Here is a 25,135-nt window from a genome sequence, read left to right as displayed (position 1 = left end):
GCAATGGATCTACAAAACCTGTCTATGTATAATGTCTAGCGCAATAGATAAAAATACTATCTTATAACCGATCCACCCTGGGGACCTGTAAGTTACAAGTCAGAAGTCAGAAATATAGGAGAAATGTAAATATATATATCAAAGCAATACTGCATAAAGGTTAAATAACAGGAAACCATAAAATAAAGGAAAATAGCAAGGTTTGTCCAGAATGCAAAGAGAATATTAATAGTACACAATCGTAAATGATCAAATTAAATAAAAAAAACTAATAACAAAAACTTAAAGTAAAAATACTCAAACAAACAGGATATGTAAGTTGATCTTCAGTTTCAAGGCAGCAATATAAAAGATTATACTTCCAGCAGCAGTACACTGCTATGTACAACCCCTGCGGCACAAGACATCAAGAGAAACATACACTCGCTTAGCCATGGGGTCACCTGAAATCTTCAATCCTGTGAAATTGCATAAATCAGCCAAAAACAATCTAATTATGATTTTAATATACTTTATTTAAAAAGTACACCATTTTCAATTATGTTGATGGGGCAAAGCTGAAAATGTCAGTCACCATTGTCTGCTGTCTTGGAGTAATGATCACGTGGGACAACGGAATGAAGCTTTCACAGCGGCATGATTTGTGATTTGAAGAATAATCTCACTCGCAGGTATTTGAGAGTTTTCATCCTCTCCAACAGTTTGAAAGTCATGAAATGCTGATGTTTAAACTACATGTTGTCTCCTCTATATTGCACCATTCATCTCAGTTCACAGTTTATCCAGGTGTATGGCATGCCATGAAGTCAGCGCAGTCAGGGTCACCTGGAGATGTACACCATTAGAAGAGATAGCAGCATTGTTATAGGCTGAGATGTCAGGCCAAAAGCTCCACCACATTCTCTGGCATTCTCCTAGATAAAGACAATGCAGGAGTGAAATTAACCATTAAGCACTTGAACACATATTTGTCTATGAAATACTAGCATCAAAGTGGACCTGAACTCAAAACTTATTCTCTACTCTAAAATATATGCAACAACATACTAACTTTTTAAAAAAACAAAATATTTCTTTGTTACAGTTGATAAAAATCCCACAACAAATCTGCAATGTGTCTACTTCCTGCTTTCATTGAAATAGTCATATTACTAACATCCTGTGTTTACCAATTAGCTACTCTGTCATGGCAGCCAGCTGACACAGCTGGCCAGATCAAATTACAACTTGTTATTAGTCAAAGATGAGGGAGTAGAGAGGCTAAACTTTCATAATACATACAGGGTGCAATTCTCTAAGCTTTCCTTCTGTCCTTTGGAAGAGTTCAGGTCCAGGGACACTTTCTTGAAGTGAATCTCTGTCTCATGTTACAATAGATATGCTGTTTATATCATCAAACATTTTGAAAATATACATTAATTTATTAAAAAGAAAGACAAACATTTATCTTGCGCTTTTCTCCTGGCAGACTCAAAGTGCCAGAGCTGCAGCCACTAGGACACGCTCTATAGGCAGTAGCAGTGTTAGGGAGACTTGCCTAAGGTCTCCTACTGTATAGCTGCTGGATTACTGAACAGGCAGAGCCGAGAATCGAACCCTGGTCTACTGTGTCAGAGACAGAGCCCTTAACCATTACACTATCCAGCCAGACATTTCAGACATTTCAATTTGCACCATAACGGTTTTGCCTTGTAAGAATGTGTTGGTTGTTCAAATTATTTGCCAATAGAAACAAAGCAAACAGCTGTACATCTGTTTCATATGCTTGATTTTCACAATTTGTAGACTCTATAAAAGCTAAAAAAGAATGGCATAAAAGTGATCGTTACTCTAATAACATTGTTGCAGGGCATGGTGGGTTTTATTTTTATCTTCTTTACTTAACCCTCAGACTTAACTACCACAGCCGAAAAGGCTGAAGCCTCTTTCCCTCCTGTTTTCCCCTCCCACACAGCTGTTTCTCTCTGATTGGCCAATATTTCTCATGCTGAGAAGCTGCAGAGTCACACAATGACAATGCACTTTGTATTGCAGAGCTGGGTGGGAGTTTCTGAAGACTAAGAGGAGGGAAGCCAATAAAAAAGAACACAGACAGAGTAAGGGAGGAAATGATGTCAGGATTGGCTTTAAGACAGACAGACTCAAGATGGAAAATCCTAAGAAGGATTTTCACTTTTTTTTTAACTGTAGAGAAATCAGTAAAATAAAAATATGGACAGTGCAATACATATGTTAGCATGCATGAAAAAAATTGGTTATTAACGGACATGGTTATTAACGGATTTGGCGCCAGGTAGTAACGAAATTTGCTAACGAGAAACATCATTGTCAAGCTTTAATTATGATAATTACTGTTGCAAAACTAAATGAGAAATAATAACGAATAAATATTAACGTTAAATGTTGTAACATTTTTGTCAATACTGCTTAACCCAACCCTACCCTCACACAGAACCCTCCCCTGGTAGTGCCTAAAACTAACCAACCCCCCAGTTGTGCCTAACCCTAACCACCCCCCTGGTGGTGCCTAACCCTAACCACCCCCTGGTGTTGCCTAAAACTAACCACCGCCTAGGTGGTGCCTAACCCTAACCACTCCCCTTGGTGTTGCCTAACACTAACACCCTTTTAGATACAGTGGGATGCGAAAGTTTGGGCAACCTTGTTAATCGTCATGATGTTCCTGTATAAATCATTGGTTGTTACGATAAAAAATGTCATTTAAATATATCATATAGGAGACACACACAGTGATATTTGAAAAGTGAAATGAAGTTTATTGGATTTACAGAAAGTGCACAATAATCGTTTAAATACAATTAGGCAGGTGCATAAATTTGAGCACTGTTGTCGTTTTATTGATTCCAAAACCTTTAGAACTAAGAAGTGGAACTCAAATTGGCTTGGTAAGGTCAGCGATCCCTGACCTACATACAAAGGTGAATCCAATTCTGAAAAAGAGTATTTAGGGCCGGTTCACACGGACGCTTGGCGGCGTCTACCGTCAAGCGTTCGGGACCCATCGGCTAAACTCTCCCATTCAAGTGAATAGGAGCGTTTAGCATTGCGCGGTTACCGTCGATTGCATAAACGCGGCGTTCTGATCCTGATTTAACGCATCGTTTCGGCTGTCCCTAGAAGCCGCATGCAACGTCCAGGGACGGCTAGCCGGCGCGGCTTCATGTCCCCCTGCGGGGACGAGAAACGCCGATGGCGACGATCTCCGTACTGCCGCCACCGAACGAGACGTCACAGGACGACGCAACTTCCTGGCCGCCCCAACGCTGCCTGCCGCCCGTGTGAACCGGCCCTTAAGGAGGTCAATTGTAAGTTTTTCTCCTCTTTTAATTTTCTCTGAAGAGTAGTACCCTGGAGGTCTCAAAACAACTCTCAAATGACCTGAAGACAAAGATTGTTCACCATCATGGTTTAGGGCAGTCGTTCCCAACCTGGGGGCGATCGCCCCAGGTGGGCGATTTGGGTTCTAAGGGGGGCGGTAAATTTGTGGGGGGCGACAGGGGGGTGATCAGTATGAAAAGGCAGAAAAAATAAAGTGTCGCAGTGTCACTCGTTTTTAAGAAAATTATGGGCAAAAAATATGATCTGTATAAAATATGCAAGTGTGCATGATAGAGTTGCGTAATTCCTCAGGGCTCGTTGGTCACGCGCCGGTGTAATGTCAGATATTGCAGCCCGGAAGCAGCCTTCCTCACTGAGTATCGCGCATGCTCAGTGGGAAGTTAGATATTATTTACCTGAAATATCTCCGCTTCCGCACCACGTACACTCCCGAAATTTTCAGGGGAGGGAGGGGACCCCCAGATCTAGCTCTGTGTCGAATTGCAGCCCCCGAGCCCTGCTAGTTCCCGAGAAAGGTTTGCTGCAATCAGTCTCAGGAACCAGCGGGGCTCGGGCGCTGCAATTCGGCACAGAGATAGATCTGGGGGTCCCCTCCCTCCCCTGAAAATTTCGGGAGTGTACGTGGTGCGGAAGCGGAGATATTTAGGACGTTTTACGTGGCTGCACAATTTAATGGGACGCAGGCTCCTACTGCGCATGTGGGGCTGCACAACGTGCGGGGCTGCAATAGCTGACATTACACCGGTAAGGGAATTGGCGCAAAGTAGTTGAGTCACCGGCTATTTTTAGCTGGCAAGGTCACAGCGCTACCCCCTCCACTGGCACTACCACCTGGCATAAGGGTATACCGTACTAAGAGAAGGGAGGTGACAGGGGTGAGTTGTCTTCCCCTAAGGGGCGATACCTCATAAAAGGTTGGGAACCACTGGTTTAGGGGAACGATACAGAAAGCTGTCTCAGAGATTTCAGTTGTCTTTTTACTCATTTAGGAACTAGAGATGGCCCGAACCTCCAATTTTAGGTTTGCAAACTGGGTTTGCGAACCTCCGCAAATGTTTGCGAACTTGCGCACTAGACTTCAATGGAGAGGCCAACTTTAAAAACTAGAAACATTTATGCTGGCCACAAAAGTGGTGGGAGAGATGTTTCAAGGGGTCTAACATCTGAGTTTTTGCATGGATGAATGGGATAGACGCCAAAAGTCCCGAGGAAAAATCTGGATTTGACGCAAAGCAGCGTTTTAAGGCAGAAATCACATTGCATGCTAAATTGGAGGCCTAAAGCGCTTTAAAACATCTTACGTGTGTATACATCAGGGAGTGTAATTAGAGTACTGCTTCGCACTGACACACCAAACTCACTGTGTAACGCACCGCAAACAGCTGTTTGTGTTGTGACGGCCGTGCTGGACTGGTGCGCACCATGGCGAGAGTGCAGGCGATAGCAGTTTTCCAGCCCATATGGTCGCTAGGCTGAGGTAGCTCATGACAGAACAACAGTGACTGTCCAGCTGATCGAATTTGGTCTGTCCACAATGAAGCAACGACCTTATTATCTTTGGTGTGCCACCCCCCAAGACACTCATATAGCCGGCGGTCGTTGCTTCATTGTGATATGAAAGCCCCTTCACCGCGACAAGGTAACGATCACGAAGGGGAAATTACTCATGTACATGCCTTTTGTTTTGTTGTTGCAGCCGCAGTGCAGCCAGAAAAATTAGGCAGGCATGTACACACGCCAAAAAAATTATTATAGTTATGCTAGCAGCGGCCTTAAAAATTTAGGAATCCGCCTGGAGTCCTGGACCCTGTTGGTGGTGGCGGAGAAAGCAGTCAAGCGGTCTGTTGGCAGAGATGCTGTGCGGGGAGCGACTTAGACTTGGGGCAGGCAGCCAGTCACACGGCGTGCAGGCAGAGATGCTGTGTGGGGACTGACTTAGTCTTTGGGCATGCAGTAGCCCTCCGGGATCCATGCCTCATTCATTTTGATAAAGGTGAGGTACTGAACACTTTTGTGACTTAGGCAACTTCTCTTCTCAGTGACAATGCCTCCAACTGCGCTGAAGGTCCTTTCTGACAGGACGCTTGAGGCAGGGCAAGACAGAAGTTGGATGGCAAATTGTGACAGCTCTGGCCACAGGTCAAGCCTGCACACCCAATAGTCCAAGGTTCATTGCTGCTCACAGTGTCTACATCCACACTTAAGGCCAGGTAGTCGGCTACCTGCCGGTCCAGGCGTTGGTGGAGGGTGGATCCGGAAGTGCTAAGGCGAGGTGTTGGACTAAAGAATGTCCGACATCACCATAAGATTGCTGGAGCGTCCTGTCCTTGCCTGCGTGGAGATGGGAGGAGGATTACTGGCAGTGGTACCTTTATTGCGTTGTGCTGTGACATCACCCTTAAACGCATTGTAAAGCATAGTTGCCAGCTTGTTCTGCAAGTGCTGCATCCTTTCTGCATTCAGGTGAGTTGGTAACATCTCCGCCACTTTGTGCCTATACCGAGGGTCTAGTAGCATAGCCACCCAGTACAGATCACACCCCTTGAGTTTTTTTTATACGGGGGACCCTCAACAGGCTGGACAGCATGAAAGACACCATCTGCACAAAGTTGGATGCAGACGTACTATCCATCTCCTCTTGCTCTTTCTCAGTGATGTCAGCTAATTTCTCCTCCTCCCCCCAGCAACGAACAACACCATAGGAAAGTTGAGCAGCATGAGCCCCCTGCGACGCCTGCTGCGGTTGTTCTTCCACCTTATCCTCCTCCTCCAAAACAACACCTTCCTCATCACCTGACTCCTCTTCCCCACACGACTCTTCCTTTGAGGAATCATCTGCTTCTGCTGAGAATTGATCCCACAACTCTTCCTCCTGTTCCTGGTCACGCTCCTTCACAGCTTAATCCACCACTATACGCACGGCACGCTCCAGGAAGAAGGCATACGGGATCAAGTCGCTGATGGCACCTTCACTGTTAAATCCTTTAACGAGAATCTGTTATGTAGGGCAAGTCTGATGGTGCCTTCACTGCGACTCACCAGGTTTGTCACCTCCTTAAATGGCTGCATGAGCCTGCAGGCATTTCGCATGAGTGTCCAGTACTTCGGCCAGAACATCCCCATCTCCGCAGACTCTGTCCTTTGACTATAGTTGTTGGAGGTGTCACTAGGTCCGCTGCACAGCCACGTACTCCCTGTTTGCCAGCGGTCACCAGGTTGACCCAAAGGGCTGTGTAAGTAATGTACCTGCCCTGACCGTACTTGGCAGACCAGGCATCCGTGGTCAGATGGACCCTTGACCCAACGCTGTGTGCCAGAGATGACACCACTTGCCTCTCAACTTCACGGTACAGTTTTGGTATCGCCTTTTTGGAGAAATAATTGTGGCCTGGTATCTTCCACTGCGGTGTCCCAATGGCCACAAATTTTCGGAAGGCCTCAGAGTCCACCAGCTGGTATGGTAACAGCTGGCGAGCTAAAAGCCAGCTGTAAGACGCCGGGCAAGGGGGTGACTGGCAGACATTGGCTTCTTCCGCTCAAAGATTTCCCTCACGGGCACCTGACTGCTGCTGTGGGCAGAGGAGCAGGAATCGCTCAAGGTGAGAGACGGAGTGGAGGAGGGAGGCTGTGATTGTAAAGGTGCAAGGGAGAAAATGGCTGAAGATGATGCACCTGAAGGAGGAAGAGGAGAAGGAGGGAGTCTTTGCTTTTGTGTGCTGCTTTTCCTCGGGTGGTCTTCCCATTGCAGTTTGTGCCTTTTCTGCAGGTGCCTTCGTAAGGCAGTTGTCCCTACATGGGTGTTGGCCTTTACACGGCTCAATTTTTGGTGGCAGAGAGTACAGATGGCATTGCGCTGATCTTTGGCATACACACATTAAAAAATTTCCACACTGCTGAGCCACCCTGGGGTGTGGGCACTATGGTGGCCTCAGCAGCTGATGTTGAAGGGCATGTTGGCTGGCTGTCCATAGGTGGCGATACATGGTGCCGGACACTGCCACCAGCTGTTTCTGATGATGAGCTCCCCCTGCTTCTTTCAGCAACTCGTCTCCTCCTACTCCTCTCTGACTCCCCCACTGAACTGTACCCCTGTTCATCTCCTCTATTGGGAAACCACGTGGCATCCGTATCATCATAATTATCATAATCATCCTCCCCAGCTTTGCTTGTATCAAACACCTCCAAAACTGCAGGTACGTCATCATCCTCCTCCTCACACGTTACGTTCATAGTGTCGCCTAACTCAGACATATGAGGTGGTAAAACTTGCTTAGCACCTTCATCTTGTTGTAACAATAATGGCTGTGCATCAGTGTATTTCCCCACCAAATAACTCCTGTAAAGTGTAAAATGCAGTGGATGTGGTGCTAGTAGTAGTGCTGGTGGCTGCGGAAGATGAGGTGTTCTGTGTTAAATAGTCATCCACGTCCTGACAATCTTGGGAGTTGATGGGACGTGCCTTCTTCTGAGCACTGTACTTTGGGCCAGGGCTGCACGAAATCACATCAGCACTACCTCGCACAGACCTGCCGGCTGGCCTGCCTCTGGGTCTGCCCCTGCCTCTGCCTCTACCTGTTTTATCCATATCGGGGGGGGGGGTGAAGTGAAAGGTATGCACTGATCTGACTAATACAATGTGCAGTCACATAGGTGCAGTGAAAGGTATGCAGTGACTGGTATTACAATACAATGTGCAGCTGTCACACAGGTGCAGTTAACAGGTATGCTTGGAGTGGTATATTACACGTGTGTGGTCACACAGGTAGTGTGAACAATTATGCAATGACTGGTATTACAAATGTGCACCTTTCACACACAGACAGGTACCGGACAGGCACAGTGACACTGCATGCACTCACGTAGGAAGGTGGGTGCACTGAAGTGAACAACAGGTAGTAGGTATATGCAGTGATGGGTATTACAAATGTGTACCTGTCACACACAGACAGGTACCGGAGTACCTTGGAGTGGTATATTACACGTATGTGGTCACACAGGTAGTGTGAACAATTATGCAATGACTGGTATTACAAATGTGCACCTGTCACACACAGACAGGTACCGGACAGGCACAGTGACACTGCGTGCGCTCACGTAGGTAGGTGGGTGCACTGAAGTGAACAGCAGGTAGGTATATGCAGTGATGGGTATTACAATGTGCACCTGTCACACACACAGGTAGTCACTGAATGTGCTGGGCCTGGCAGTGTGCGCACACACAGTAGGAATTACCAAGGCTGTCTATGCAACACAAGTGTCTGTGGGACACACACAAAAAAAAATAGATCACAAGAACAAGATTAGTTCTGAAAAGAGCTGTTGAGGGGTGCTTTCTTAGCAATAAGAATCAACAAGAAGCAAGCTAAGAAGCCTAAAAGAGCCTAACTAAGCTTTTCCTATAGGTCTCTGCACAGTAGCTCTCCCTTCTCTAATTACTGCAGGCACACGAGTGAGTCTAATGCCTGACGCTGCATGCCTTTTATAAGGGGGGGGGGAGTGGCTCCAGAAGGGTGTGTAGTTTGATTGGCTACAATGTGCTTGCTGTCTGTGTATTAGGGTCACCCTAATGATGCACTATGGGGGCGAATCGAACTTCCGGAAAAGTTTGTGGTTCTGCACGATCGCGAACCCTGGAAGTTCGCCTGGAACCGTTGGCCGGTGAACCATTCGGGCCATCTCTATTAGGAACATATTGAGGAAGACCACAGGCTCAGTTCAACTTAAGGCTCGAAGTGGCAGACCAAGAAAAATCTCAGATAGGCAGAAGCGACAAATGGTGAGAACAATCAGAGTCAACCCACAGACCAGCACCAAAGACCTGTAGTACAGCATCATCTTGCTGCAGATGGAGTCACTGTGCATCGTTCAACCATTTGGCACACTTTACACAAGGCGATGCTGAATGCGAGAGTGATGCAGAGAAAGCCTTTCTCTGCCCACAGCACAAACAGAGCCACTTGAGGTATGCTAAAGCACATTTGGACAAGCCAGCTGCATTTTGGAATGAGGTGCTGTGGACTAATGAAACTAAAATTGAGTTATTTGGGCATAACAAGGGGCATTATGCATGAAGGAAAAACAACACAGCATTTCATGAAAAATACCTGCTACCTACAGTACAATATGGTGGTGGTTCCATCATGCTGTGGGGCTTTGTGGCCAGTGCAGGGACTGGGAATCTTGTCAAAGTTGAGGGACACATGGATTCCACTCAGTATCAGCAGATTCTGGAGACCAATCTCCAGGAATCAGTGACAAAGCTGAAGCTGCACCGCGGATAGATCTTTCAACAAGACAATGATCCTAAACACTGCTCAAAATCCATTAAGGCATTCATGCAGAGGAACAAGTACAATGTTCCGGAATGACCATCTAAGTCCCCAGACCTGAATATAATTGGAAATCTGGGGTGTGAGTTAAAGAGAGCTGTCCATGCTCGGAAGCCATCAAACCTGAATGAACTAGAGATGTTTTGTAAAGAGGAATGGTCCAAAATACCTCCAACCAGAATCCAGACTCTCATTTGAACCTACAGGAAGCATTTAGAGGCTGTAATTTCTGCAAAAGGAGGAGCTACTGTAAGGCTTGGTGGTGTATTCTCCACAGTCAGCATGCAACACATGAGCTGACGTGAAGGAGGTACACACACTAGCACAAGGAAACAGGCTATCCCTAGTATAGTGGAGGGGAGAACTGACTCCAATAGGAGATTGTGGCGCACAGAGCCGGTGCAGATCCGACAGCCACAAACAATACTTTTGCTATAACGTCTCAGCGCAAAGTAGCGCTGAGCGCATAAACCAGAACTGAGGAGATCAGGACAGGTAGACAGAATGAACGCTTGCTTGCTAGCCACTACTTAGTGACAGCAAGCGTCCACAACAAGACAGACTGGAATGAGGCAGCCAATGCGTTTGCAGCGATGGCGTGCCTCACAAAGACAGGACAGGATAGTCAGGAAATAGCAGGATCAAGATAGATGAATGTAACACAGACAAAAATACAATACGTATGTTTTCCTAGCGTATTACAATTACAGCTATCAATGAAACTATTTGTAACGTCTGACTAACATATGTATATATCGGCAATGAACCGATATATGACATAAGCAGGAACACTGACTTGGACTGGAGCAATACAGGGAACAGGACTCAGAAGGATTCGCTATCTCTTCGCAGAGATGAACGCAATCCACAAACGGTAACAGAACAGGATTCAGAAGGATTCGTTATCTCTTCGCAGAGATGAACGCAAGCCACAAACAGAACCAGGAGCAGGGTAACTAACTCAGGGGCACTAATAAGACAGGACAACTCTTCTGATGTACGCACTGAACTAGATAGGGACTCCACAACTTCCTCTGGACTGGACAGAGACTCATCTAATACACTGGATTGGAGCTCATGAGGGGCTGCAGAACAAGTCAGTATTGCAGAAACCCCCACTGGACTAGGCAAATCTGAGGAATTCCCTGGACAGGAAGGGAACTCCAGAATCTCTGCCACACCGGCCAGAGAATCGGAATTTTCCAAGATACCAGGCGGGTTTTCAGGAACACTTACTAAATCAGACTGAAATTCTGAGACTTCTGTTATTTTGACCAGAGAATCAGAATTATCCATGTTACAGGGCAAGACTTCTGAAACATGCAGAGGACAGGGCTGGAGTTCCTCGGCTGTTACAACACTGGAGAGGGACTCAACAACATTGGTTAAATCAGACTGTGTACAGGGCAAGGTATCTAAAACACTTGCTGATGAGGACAATATTTCAATGACTTCTGCTTCATTAGACAAAGATTCATCAAGTTTATTTAGAGTGGACTTTAATTCTAAGACAGCTGCTAAACAAGTGAATATTGCTGCAACACCCACTGAGGTAAGCAGTGCCTCAGAGTCTTCTGCTAGAGGGTTTGAAGTATCCAAAGTACTGGGTGAAGCATAGGACTCTGCGACCCCAGCTTCACTGGACAGGATCACTGAACAGTCCATATTGCAGGGCAAAACCATGGAAGCACCTGCTGGACAGCATAAGGATTCTGTGACCTGAGCTTCATAGGAGAGATCTACTGCACAATTCATGGTACAGGGCAAATTTACTGGAACATTTTCTGAACAAGGTAATAATTCTGCGATTTCCGGTTCACATAGCAGATGCTCTGAGCTATTCACGATACAGGGCAAATTTACTGGAACATTTTCTGAACAAGGTAATAATTCTGCGATTTCCGGTTCACATAGCAGGTGCTCTGAGCTATTCACGATACAGGGCAAATTTACTGGAACATTTTCTGAACAAGGTAATAATTCTGCGATTTCAGGTTCACATAGCAGATGCTCTGAGCTATTCACGAAACTAGAGCGAGGTGTAGAAACAGGAAGATCAAGACACAATGTTTGCGCATCTGAATCACCATTCATTTGTAAAATTGGGAAATTCAGATGCTGGGGTTCTGAGGTTTCTAGACAGGATTGCTGGGACTCAGAAGATAATGTAATGCATCTATTGACATCTGCTGGATCAGACAGGAGTTGAACTTTATTAACACAGGTATTTTCTGCAGAAGTGTTTGCAGAGGCAGGCAAGATTTTTCTGATGTCTGTTTCACTGAACAAAGAGTCATGAGTACTGGCTAGGCTGGAGTGCCCAGGTTGAAACAGGAGTCGCTTGGAGATCGGGATTGGCCAGGAACCTGGCACATTCAGAGAAAAACTCATTTTCTGTTTCAGAGTTAAGTTCTTCAAATTTCTTAAAGAAACAGGAACCATAATTAACAGTGTCAGACTTTCTGGGAATCCCCCCCCCCCCCCCACAATGGGGATTGGTAATGGGGTTTTCATAATGTAAGGCTTGGTGGTGTATTCTCCACAGTCAGCATGCAACACATGAGCTGACGTGAAGGAGGTACACACACTAGCACAAGGAAACAGGTTATCCCTAGTATAGTGGAGGGGAGAACTGACTCCAATAGGAGATTGTGGCGCACAGAGCCGGTGCAGATCCGACAGCCACAAACAATACTTTTGCTATAACGTCTCAGCGCAAAGTAGTGCTGAGCGCATAAACCAGAACTGAGGAGATCAGGACAGGTAGACAGAATGAACGCTTGCTTGCTAGCCGCTACTTAGTGACAGCAAGCGTCCACAACAAGACAGACTGGAATGAGGCAGCCAATGCGTTTGCAGCGATGGCGTGCCTCACAAAGACAGGACAGGATAGTCAGGAAATAGCAGGATCAAGATAGATGAATGTAACACAGACAAAAATACAATAAGTATGTTTTCCTAGCGTATTACAATTACAGCTATCAATGAAACTATTTGTAACGTCTGACTAACATATGTATATATCGGCAATGAACAGATATATGACATAAGCAGGAACACTGACTAGAACTGGAGCAATACAGGGAACAGGACTCAGAAGGATTCGCTATCTCTTCGCAGAGATGAACGCAATCCACAAACGGTAACAGAACAGGATTCAGAAGGATTCGTTATCTCTTTGCAGAGATGAACGCAAGCCACAAACAGAACCAGTAGCAGGGTAACTAACTCAGCACGGGTGATCACGATACGCGCAAACTACCAAAACGTGCTGGAAAGCTGACTAACTGAACACAGGATATAAACAGTTCGTGTACGTATACATCAGCGACACTGATGTATCAACGTAACACGAATACAAGGAAAATAATAAACGTGCTGGTATGCATATATATTGGCAATGAACCAATATATGATGCAAGACCAGCAAAGTATCTTTAGAACAAGAAACACGATCTGGGGCTGAAGCGACAGCAAGGCAGGCTTAAACTGAAGCTATGAAAACCCGAGGAGTCCTGCAGGAAGCAGATCTTTATACTGAGGTCATCCAATGGGAGCAGACATGCAGATTCCCACACAGGTGAATGATAATCAGTCACAAGCTGACAGCAGGGAAAGGCAGACAAAGCTATGCAGCTTGCATGGAAAGAGATCAGAACTGCCTGAGCTGCAGCACTACTACTTCCAGCAATACCTGCTGCAGCAGCGATCATTACAGCTACTAAATATTAATTGCATTTCATTTTTGGTGCCCATATGTATTCACCTGCCTAATTTTGTTTAAACAATTATTGCACACTTTCTATAAATCCAATTAACTCCATTTCACTTCTCAAACATCACTGTGTGTGTCTCCTATATGATATATTTAACTGACATTTTTTAGCGTAACAAACACCCCTCCAGTGTCATTTGAGAGTTGTTTTGAGACCTCCAGGGTACTACTCTTCAGAGAAAATTAAAAGAGGAGAAAAACTTACAATTGACCTCCTTAAATACTCTTTTTCATAATTGGATTCACCTTTGTATGTAGGTCAGGGGTCACTGACCTTACCAAGCCAATTTGAGTTCCACTTCTTAGTTCTAAAGATTTTGGAATCAATAAAACGACAACAGTGCTCAAATTTATGCACCTGCCTAATTGTATTTAAACGATTATTGTGCACTTTCTGTAAATCCAATAAACTTCATTTCACTTCTCAAATATCACTGTGTGTGTCTCCTATATGATATATTTAAATGACATATTTTATCGTAACAACCAACGAATTATAGGGGAAAATCATGATGATTAACAAGTTTGCCCAAACTTTCGCACCCAACTGTATATGAACGATAATACCTGTGAAAACGTAAAATCTGTACTTATTAAGAAATAATATGACAAAAACTATACCGTTATAAACTTCTAAAATTATAACTACCTCAAAAACTATAATGTTATAATCTTATTAACGAAATTTTTCGCGGCGCCCTTTTTTCATGTTTTTTTAGACGTATTAACAAGAATTGAATTAAAGTCCATGGCGGCACTCTTTTTGTCCACCCTCAGCCGGCGCCCATTTTTCCTGTTCCCATATGTTATGTAAGTAGAGCAAATATTTATCTACTTCCATGTGTGTTTTTTTTTTCTAAGATAGTATGGCTGACAGCTCCTATTTAATACCGTCCTCAGCTCAATTAAAGGATAAAAAAAAAAAATACGGTTAAGGCTGTCTTCCGTTTAGCCTTCTTTAGTTGTAGTGCTGTATTGTTAAAAATCTCTGTTCATAAAGCCCATTGGATTCCCAGCATTGAAAAAAGGGACTTGATAGCAATCTATGTCTCCCCTACAAGACCATATTGCAACTTTGCAAGTAGTATTTGTGCTTGCAATTCAAGTGCATTGAAATGCTTGCAGCAGAGCAGGAGCTACCATAAAGGCAAAGGGGGCAATTTCGCCAGGGCCCCAGAGCCTGTAGGAGCCTCCAAGATGTCTCCACCCCATCTTAACTGTTGCTAGCTGGGGCCTCTGCAGAGTCTTTGGCAGAGTAGTGTCTTACCCGTGCTGGTGGGCAGGTGAAACGTTACACTGGGAGCACAGTTAAGTTGGGGGGTGATTGGGAGGGAGGGTCAGCAGCAGGAAGGAAATTTGGCTGCAACAAAGGACCCCTAATGCTGCTTTTTGGTCAGGTGGGTGTCTGTTGTGGGGCCCCTAGGTTAATTTTGCCCTTTAAGTATTTATATAATGCCAACATATTATGCAGAGCTGTCCAACTAATCTGACTGAGCTTGAGCGGTTTTGCAAAGAAGAATGGGCAAGGATTTCAATCTCTAGATGTGCAAAGCTGGTAGAGACATACCCTAAAAGACTGGCAGCTGTAATTGCAGAAAAAGGTGGTTCTACAAAGTATTGACTAAGGGGGCTGAATAATTACGCACACCCCACTTTGCAGTTATTCATTTGTAAAAAATGTTTGGAATCATGTATGATTTTTGTTCCACTTCTCACATGTACACCACTTTGTATTGGTCTTTCATGCGGAATTCCAATAAAATTGATTCATGTTTGTGGCAGTAATGTGACAAAATGTGGAAAACGAATACTTTTGCAAGCCACTGTATGTATGTATGTATCATGTAGTGCATGTATCGTAGTCTAGGGCCAATTTTAGTGGAAGCCAATTAACTTATCTGTATGTTTTTGGGATGTGTGAGGAAACCACATTGCCTGGAGGAAACCCACACAGACACGGAGAGAACATACAAACTCCTTGCAGGTGTTGACCTGGCTGGGATTCGAACTGGGACCCAGCGCTGCAAGGTGAGAGCGCTAACCACTACGCCACAGTGCTGCTTACTACTTCAACACACTTAAGATTGCTGAGTCTCCACATGTCTCTCCATCCACTCTTAGCATTGCAGGGTTTATGAAAGGATCATTTATATATATATTTTAGCCTTGAAAAAATTTGAGAACATACGTTTAATTGGGCCAGCTCAGGTATTGGAGATTATCACAATGGCAGGATATAAAGCGATGACCTCCCAGCTTGCCAGCCAGAACTAAACACTGGGGTGTACATTAACCAGTTAACCCCCAAGTGGTTTTTACCCTAACGGACCAGAGCAATTTTCACCTGTCAGTGCTCTTCCCTTTAATTCTCTAATAACTTTATTACAACTTAACACAACAAAATGATCTATACCTCATTTTTTTTTCGCCACCAACTAGGCTTTCTGTGGGTAGTACATTCTGCTAAAAAAAAAAATTATTCTAAATGCGTAAGAACAGGAAAAATGCGAAAATAATGTAAAAAATTCATTATTTCTCAGTTTTTTGGCCATTATAGTTTGAAAATTAAATGTTCTCCAGTTGTTAAAACTGACACATTTTCTTTGCCTATTTGTCCCGATTATTAAACCGTTTAAATTATGTCCCTATCACAATGTATGACGACAATATATTATTTAGAAATATAGGTGTCAATTTTCTGTTTTTTGTTTTTTTTTGTCTGGTCCATAACTACAAGCCCCTATGTAGGAAAGTAAAAGTAATTTTCCCTCATAAAATATAAAAGCTAAGTCCCTAAAGCAACTATTTATGTATTTTTCTTAAACTGAATTTTTTTTTTTTTTTACAAAAGTGTGGTTTTTTTTTTTGGGCGGGGTTTGGAAGTGTAAATTATTAATTGTATTAATATTGTGTATAAGAGTATGTGCATGTATGTGCCTGTATGTGTGATTTTGGTGCTAGTGAACACTATCCTGTTTAGGAAGGGTTCACTTTTTTTTTTTACATTTTACTGAACAGTGACGGCTTTCTGTTTTATGAATTGGGGCAGTCACGTCCATTCATTCCAGGCATTGGGATTGGGTAGAGGACCGCTTGGTCCTCTTCCCCAATCACAGAACACGGAGTCCCGACGGGTACCTGTGACGGGTACCTGTGGCAGAAGCGGCACACACATGTGTGGAGCGGCGGCGGGAGCAAGCGACTTATTAAAACGTCCTGTTGCCGTTAACAGGGTAAAACATAACATTTTAATAAGTCAGTTTGGTTAATAGTCCAGCTGGGGCCTGGCAGGGAGCACTATCCGTACAGACACCAGGGAAAATAAATAAGACAAGGAAGGCAACAATGTATAGGGCAAAAAATAACTTACTTCTGGGTGAAATCCATGGCAAGATTCTGGCCGCCTCCTGATCTTCTGAGATTTTAAACGTTCACATTTAAGGGATTCATTATGTAAAATGTGGTTAAGGGCAGATAGACAATAAAAACAAGTAGAAAACAAAGCAGAACAGCATCATTATTACTAGAAGGGGCATAACTAGAACTCATGGGGCCCCATAGCCATGTTTTGGTTGGGGCCCCATCAAAAAATGTGCAAGGTACTTTCACACACACACCAAGTAGACAGAGGAGTCCCCATTATTAAGTAACCCTTTAGTAATTGTAGCCAGAGGTACTTCTCAGTATTAGATAGCCCCATGTAGTCCCCAATAATGGTAGGCAGAGGTTCCCCCACCAGCATTGCTAGCTTTAAGTCGTGCCTCACAATATGGGTTGCCCCCCTTCCCCCCAGTGTAGATAGGCAGAGATTACCCGTGTGTAGGTAGCCAGAAGGACCCTCATCCCTGGTAGTCTGAGATAGCACCCCCAGTATAGGTAGGCATTGTATATAAGAACTGTTGTTTATATTGTCTGGAGCCTTATTTACTTACCCAAAACTATGGCCTCAGAAAAGACCATAACTTTCTAAGTTTTGCTGGAAACTTCTGGTGTAACTAAAACAATATCCTCTCATAAGACCATTGTTAGATAGTTTTCTCTGGAATTGTCTGTTTAAAGAAAATCCGAGGCAGCATCACAAAAAAAAAAAACATACTACCTGCTCCACGCTGCCTCCAGGATGCATCCTCGCTGCTCCACACCACTCTCTGTGGCCCCGTTCAGCCTCCGACCACTGGTAGACAAATCCAAGAGGTCTGCAACTTGGTTGTACTTCCTACGTCACGGCTTAGCTGCCAACTGGAGCAGGCGGGGGTGTGAGGTGAGCCACCCAGCCAGTATAGGTAGGCAAAATCGAGAGCAATTTTCATGTTTCATGCTCCTCCAGTTCATTTGCTAATAACGTTATTGCCACTTATGACACCAACATGATCTATATATCATTTTTTTACTACAAAATAGGCTTTCTTAGGGTGTACTTTTTGCTAAGAATAGTTTTATTTTAGCTGCATTTTAAAGGGAGTAATACAAAAATGAAAAAAAAAAAATATTTCTCAGGTTTCAGCCATTGTAATTTTAAAATAAAATGTGCTGCGATAGATAAAACTGACACATTTAATTTGCCCATCTGTCCTGGTTATTACAATGTTTAAATTGTGTCTCTAGTACAATGTATTGCGACAATGTTTTTTGGGGGAAATGAAGGTGTATTTTTCCATTTGCGTTTCTTTATACTAGATCAATAATTACTAACCCTAATTTGCAAAAGAGGTAGTGCTATACCTTAATGACATACATATTAAAAAAAAATCCTTAATAGAGATGGCTCGAGCCTCAGATTTTGGGTCCGCGGATGCGAACTTACGAAAAAGTTCAAGTTTGCGCGAACCAGGCGGACCACCATAGACTTCAATGGGCAGGCAAATTTTTAAAATCTGCAAAGACTGTTTTTGGCCACAATAGTGATGGAAAAGTTGTTTCAAGGTGTATAACACCTGGAGGGGGGCATGGCGGAGTAGCTACATGCCAAAAATCCCTGGGAAAATTACGTATTTGACGCAGAGTAGGGTTGTAATCCCTATAGGCCATAAATCATATTGCATTGCTAAAGTGGAGGCATAAAGTGCTGCAAAACATCTTGCGTGTGTATACATCGATCAGGTAATGTAAGTAGTGTACTGCTTCACACTAACAGGCCAAACTCACTGTTTAATGCACCGTGCAAACCGCCGCAAAGGGTTGTCCTTAGTTGACACTCCCAGGACATTAACTGTCAGTCCTCTCGGTGGCAATGTTTGTGTAGTGATGGCTGTGCTCATGCACACACTGGCGAGAGTGTAAGCCATGATGATGAAAATTGAAAAATAAAGTTTTTTGCGTTTTTTTGATTAATTGAAAATTGAAGTTACTTATAAAATTCTAAATGTTTTTCCCCCCAATATATTACTTTGATAACTGTGGTAATTCCAGAGCTAATACCTGCCGGGTGCCGACAAGCGCTGAGCTATACAGTGCTATAAAGAACTTGTGCTGTGTACAAAGTAACACCTATGCCTTCTCAAGTTGTAGTATCAGTTTTTATAAGTTTCAGGGAAAGGTAGGTTATTGAAAAAAAACTGAAAGTTATTTATGCATAGATTTGTTAGTAAGAAAAACAACTTTATTTATAAAAAATAAAACATTTCAAGGTTATAACTCTAATTTCAATGTTCATTTAAAAAAAAAAACTAAACAAAGTCAGCAGGTGTCAGGCTGCCAGCAGCAGACGGCCTGGCTGCCATTCGTGGTGGGGGTGGTGTCACCCAACTCCAATGCAGAGTGGAGACTTGCATGCAATGGAACGCTTCTCAGCCTTTTGGTTAAGACCAAGTGTAGTATCAGTTTTCCTAAGTTTCAGGGAAAGGTAGGTTATTGAAAAAAAAAAATGAATGTTATTTATGTATAGATTTGTTAGTAAGAAAAACAACTTTATTTATAAAAAATAAAACATTTCAAGGTAATAATTTCAATGATATTTTTCAATTATGATACACAGTGTGCTGGCTTGCTTGCAATCGTTTGAATAGTATAGTAGAACTACAAGGCCCAGCAACTGCGGCCTGTATGCAGTGTGTAACACACACAGACAAATATCAATAACAGATACATTTGAAAGCTAAGCACAGCTTATAATGATAGACAGTGTGCTGCTGGCTTGTAATAGATAGAAGAGGATAGTACAACTGCAAGGCCCAGCAATGACTGTGGCCTGGCCTGTATGCCGTGTCACGCACGCACGCACGCACGCACGCACGCACGCACACACACACACACACACACACACACACACACACACACACGCAAAATAGAACAATATGAGCCATCGAAAGAGCTTTTGTTTTGGGGTGCTATCAGCATTAAAGAACAGCCTAGATAACTGTCCCTGTCTCTCTGTGGGCTGTATGCAGTGTGTCACCCACAAAGAAAGCTATACTTTAGTAAGTTCAATCACACAAATACAGTGAAAAGATATGCACTGGTCTAATACAGTGTGCACTCACACAGATGCAGTGGAAAGATATGCACTGCTCTAATACAATGTGCAGTCACACAGGTGCAGTGGAAAAATATGCACTGCTCTAATACAGTGTGCAGGTAGTCAGTGGCACTACAAATACCAAGCAGCCAGCAACTGTCTGTGGGCTGTATCTATGCAGTGTCACCAATAAAGAGAGCTATGCTTTAGTAAGTTAAATCACACAAATACAGTGGGAAGAAATGCACTGATCTAATACAGTGTGTCAGCCAGCAAGGGCACAGCTGTGACAGGGCTATATCTATGCTGTGTCAGTGTCACACACACACACACAAAACACCACATCAGAAGAACATTAGCCCTCAAAAGAGCTTTTTTGGGGTGCTTTTAGCAACAAATTTCAGCGAGGAGCAAGCTAACAAGAGCCTAACTAATGCTTTCCCTATCTCTCCAGCAACCTCTCCCTTCCTCTCACTAATAGCAGCATCAGCAGAGTGAGAACACGGCCGACGCTGCAGCGTTTTTATAGGGTGGCGGGGGTCTGTGGGTGAGTGCAGTCTGATTGGCTGCCATGTGTCTGCTGACTGTGATGTAGGGGGTCAAAGTTTGGCCCAATGATGAGGTATAGGGGCGGGTCTAACGTGCCATGTGTTTGCTACCCGCCGCGGGCATGGATAGCTGATATCCGCGCGAATTACCTGACGAGCGGACCATTCGGGCCATCTCTAGTCCTTAACCACTTGAGGACCACAGGTTTATACCCCCCTAGTGACCAGATGATTTTTTACAATTCAGCACTTTGCTACTTTAACGACTTATTGCTTGTGCATCCAACTTAGCACCCAAAGGAATTTTACCTCATTTTCTTGCCACTAAAAGAGCAATTGTTTTGGTGGTCTCTGATTGCTGCTGCATTTTTTTTTTATTAATTTTAAGATTTTTTTTTTTTAAATAAAAAATCCTTTTTTTACTTCCCTCTCTGCCCCCTAAATTGGCCCCGACTGCAAACCATACAGTGCACTACCCTCTCATAGGCATCAGCCTATGAGAGGTATTAGATTGTGAGCCACTTCTGGGGACAAGTAAGTGACAGGGCTGTTCCATGTACAGCTCTGCAGTAGATCGCAGCGCTGTACCAATGTTTTTTTCAGTTACAGCTCCGATCGCGGCTGGCAGGCTGATCACGGATGCCCGCTCTATGTCTTGGCAGGGAACGTGTGCACATTCCCTGCTAATCCCTGCCTCCAGGACTCAACACCAATTGGTGTTAGGCGGTCCTGGCGCTGCCACCCTCTCACCGCCGATCGCTGTGAGGAGGTCGGAAAGAGGTTAAGGTAACTATTTATGATTTTTTTTTTTAATGCCGTTACTTTTTTTTAACAATAACAATAGTTACATAGGTAGGAGGGTGGAAATAGAGGGTTAAAATTGAGTATTTATTTTATTCATTAAAGGATACCACAGCCGACAGGCTGTGGTATAATAGAATCTGCAATGTGTAGGGAAAGAAATACACATACTTACCGCTTCCCTCATTCCCTGCCGTCAGGTCCCGCTCATCTCCTACAGCTGCCAGTACCGGCCCGACTCTCCTGACCTTTCACCCGGACATACTGCGCTGCGCAGCGCATGCGCAGTATGTCCTATACTCTTCGATTCTGCCGTCGCATCATGACGGCAGAAGTACGGACACTCCCCGCCTCCTCCTATCCCAGCGTGTGCGCTCCAGTATAAAGCTAGCGTGACACGTTAGCTGGAGTAGCGATGGGAGCGCCGATTTGGTGACAGAGCGGAGGGGGAGTAAGTTGGGATGGACGGGGGAAGTAGGCACTTTCAATAATATTAATAAGTCAGTTCCCACTACGTCAGTCCCCACACAGCATCTCTGCCTGCAGGCCACTTGACTGCCTTCTCCGCCACCACCAACAGGGTACAGGACTACAGGTAGCAGCGGCTGCTATAATAATTTTTCTGGTGTGTGTACATGCCTGCCTAATTGGGGCTGCAACAACAAAACGCATGTACATGTGTCAATGACCATTCGTGAACGTTACCTTGTTGCGGTGAAGCGGCTTGTGCATCGCAATGAAGCAATGACCTATATGAGTGTGTTGGGGGGCACACCCAAGAAAATAAGGTCGTAGCTTCATTGTGGACAGACCAAATTCGATCAGCTGGACAGTCACTGTTGTTCTGTCATAGAGCTACCTCAGCCTGACCATATGGGCTGGACAGCCGCCATCACCTGCACTCTCGCCAACGTGTGCACCAGCACGGCCATCTGTTTGCGGTGCATTACCGTGAGTTTGGTCTGTCAGTGTGAAGCAGTACACTACTTACACTATCTGATCCATGTATACACACGCAAGATGTTTTCAAGCACTTTAGGCCTCCAATTTAGGAATGCAATGGGATTTCTGCCTTTTATGGATTATAACCCTGCTGTGCGTCAAATCCGTAATTTTTCCAGGGACTTTTGGCGTGTATCCCACTCCACCATGCCCCCTTCCAGGTGTTAGACCCCTTGAAACATCTTTTCCATCACTTTTGTGGCCAGAAATAGTGTTTGTAGTTTTTCAAGTTCGCCTGCCCATTGAAGTATATTGCAGTTTGCGATATATGCCGGTTCGCAAACTTTTTCACAAGTTCGTGTTTGTGATTTGCGGTTTGCGAAGCGAAAATTGGAGGTTCGGGCCATCTCTACTTCTAGCCCCTAAAAAATCTTTCAGATCTTGAGCTGCTGTTCTGTTGTCCTCTCCTCTGTTGTCTGTTGCATGTAACCTCCATAACGATTGCCCCCAAGCTAGGCCGCGGGCTTCTGTACATACACCCTGGTGGACAACAGAGCTGCACCACTGGACCTGATACACTAATAGGGGCTGGGAAAAGCACTGGGTAAGTAAAGTTTTTATTTTTTTGTATTGGAAGAGAGTGCTACACAGTTGTGTAGCACTGTCTTCTAATATATAATAGGGTTAATATTTGTTTTTCCATTGGATATTCTTTAAGACATTCATCCGTATTTGGGTGCCTCTTGACTTCAAATAAAGTCTAATGGTGCCCATACATGGTACAATATATGCGATTTGGTAATTTCGTTTGATTATTCCTTTTAGAAAGATTTTTCTAATATGTCTGAATGGATTTTTATAAAAAAAAAAAAACAACCAGGATAATCATTCATTTTTCTTGATCAAAAAAAATATTCTTTACAACTTTCATTCAATTTGTTCATTTTGGTTGAATGAACGGGGAAATCGAACATTTTTATTGTACCATGTATGACAACCATTGGATTACCAGATTCTCCATAAAAAGTGGTAGACTTTACAGGTGACCAGGATCTACCTAGAGGAAATATATATATATATATATATATATATATATATATATATATATATATATATATACTGTATACTATATGCTGCTGTACTCTACACACTGTCAGGTGTTTTTGTGGCTTTGCCAAAAAAGGATATATCTAATTTCAATAGGAGTCATTGTGATTGGAGCGATAGAACTGCAGCTGCAGACATTGTCCACCACGACCATAAAGAGGTTACTGCTCGGGATCTGCTGAATCACAAAAGATCTGAAAAGAAAAAGAAATGTTAGAAGGTCAATGCATATATTTAATTGCCAAATAAAAAAAAAATATTAAAAATTCTATAGTATTCAACCTCAGACCTGAATGATGAGTGCCAGGCACCGCTAGCACAGCTCCCCTCCCTGCCTTATTCAGCTTAGTGTTACCCAGTGTCTATGTAAAGGCCATGTTCAGCCTCCCATTTTAACGATTATTATTAAAATTGTAAAAAAGTATATTTGTATAAACTAGCAATGCTTTACCTCTTGCAATTGTTAGATTACAGTTACTAATATCACAGAATTAATTGGAGTGATTTCAAGTATCACCACCACAGGAATATATTTACATATACCAAAGAAGTAAATAAGCACACCCTAATCAGTTATTATAGTTTACCTAAAGTGATGTGACACAGCTAAATTAGCTCCTTTGCTAAATTAAATACCAATAAATACCCTCTACCTACATTGTAGTTTATCTGTATACATAAATCTCCTCTCACTCACTCTGCCCCAAAGTGCCGGTCACATGTGTAATGTGACGCGACCAGGAAACCAGTGACTTTTTCTCCCCACTCTTGAGGGAGAAAAAGTGTGTTTTATAGTCAAAAAAATATGGTATCTAAATGGAGAAGTCCTGCCAAATTATTTGGTGTGGATCTGCACCCAGAAGAACAATGAGGGAAAACACTGCTTTATTGATGACACTGTGGACATTTCCACACGCTTCTGCATTACATGCATGTATTTTCCTGGAAAAAGCAGGTCATGAATTTGCTTACAGATTCGCGAAGTGGTAATTTTGCAATATGTTTTGGCAGATTCACTCATCCCTCATAAATGCCAGTTCAGATAAAAAGACAAGGTAATTCTTACATTATATATACAGTATATATATATATATATATATATATATATATATATATATATATATATATATATATATAGCTTTGAAATGCTGCTTTGAAGAAGGGACCATAAAGAGGGATGGTTGTGTCTATTTGCCGAATAGGTTTCACACTTGCAAACATTTTCAAGACTATGGTTGCTAACCTGTCACTTCCACCTTGTGGCATCAGATGGGGTGAAATCAGCAACATGATACACATAAGTTGTTCACCCTCAGAGGCAAATAAACCTCTCATAAGCTACCCTGATGTCAACTAAAGCTGGCCATTCACTTCTAGATTTCCTCCCAATGTTCCAAAATGATGCTGTAGAGTCTCTTCTGAAAATAATTGATTTAGTAGTAATCTATTTCTATCACACACTGCCCATGAACTTTCAATACATTCTTGGCATTTTATTGGGAATCTATTGAAAATCAATCAAACTACAGAGTTGCACTGTTCGATGCAGCACAAAACTATAGGCCATCCATCTGCCAATGCTCTTGCCCACCACCAATTGTTTTACATTTTACACCCTGTCCAATTGATATTTTAGAATGATTGTTAGACAAAATTGATCAAAAATCTATCGATTTTGATATTGGGGAATCGAATTCCAGCAGATGAATTGAATCTGCAAGGAATCAAATTGAAAAAATTGATGAGTGTATGGCCACCTTAAGGCACCAATTTATAAGAAACTCTTGGACAAACATCACTTTTGTTGTTGTTGGCCTGT

The 25,135-nt window shown here is 43.4% G+C and overlaps 1 protein-coding gene across 3 annotated transcripts in view; it reads right to left on the bottom strand.

Moving 5' to 3' along the window:
- Positions 1 to 533: 533 nt before the first annotated feature.
- Positions 534 to 25,135, bottom strand: part of CACNA2D3 (calcium voltage-gated channel auxiliary subunit alpha2delta 3) — a 1,137,695-nt gene continuing 1,113,093 nt past the window's right edge. For all 3 annotated transcript variants that reach the window (XM_068253668.1, XM_068253670.1, XM_068253669.1), the window contains 3 exons: positions 23,398 to 23,510; positions 16,835 to 16,917; positions 534 to 914 (listed from right to left, as the gene is read on the bottom strand). In XM_068253668.1, coding sequence (XP_068109769.1) covers positions 822 to 914; positions 16,835 to 16,917; positions 23,398 to 23,510 — 289 coding nt within the window. In that variant the 3' untranslated portion in view covers positions 534 to 821. The remainder of the gene's footprint in view (positions 915 to 16,834; positions 16,918 to 23,397; positions 23,511 to 25,135) is intronic.

Source organism: Hyperolius riggenbachi, chromosome 9 (assembly GCF_040937935.1).
Source record: "Hyperolius riggenbachi isolate aHypRig1 chromosome 9, aHypRig1.pri, whole genome shotgun sequence".
NCBI lineage: Eukaryota > Metazoa > Chordata > Amphibia > Anura > Hyperoliidae > Hyperolius > Hyperolius riggenbachi.
Note: the sequence above shows the minus strand (reverse complement) of the source record. Positions and strands in the feature narration are given on the sequence as shown.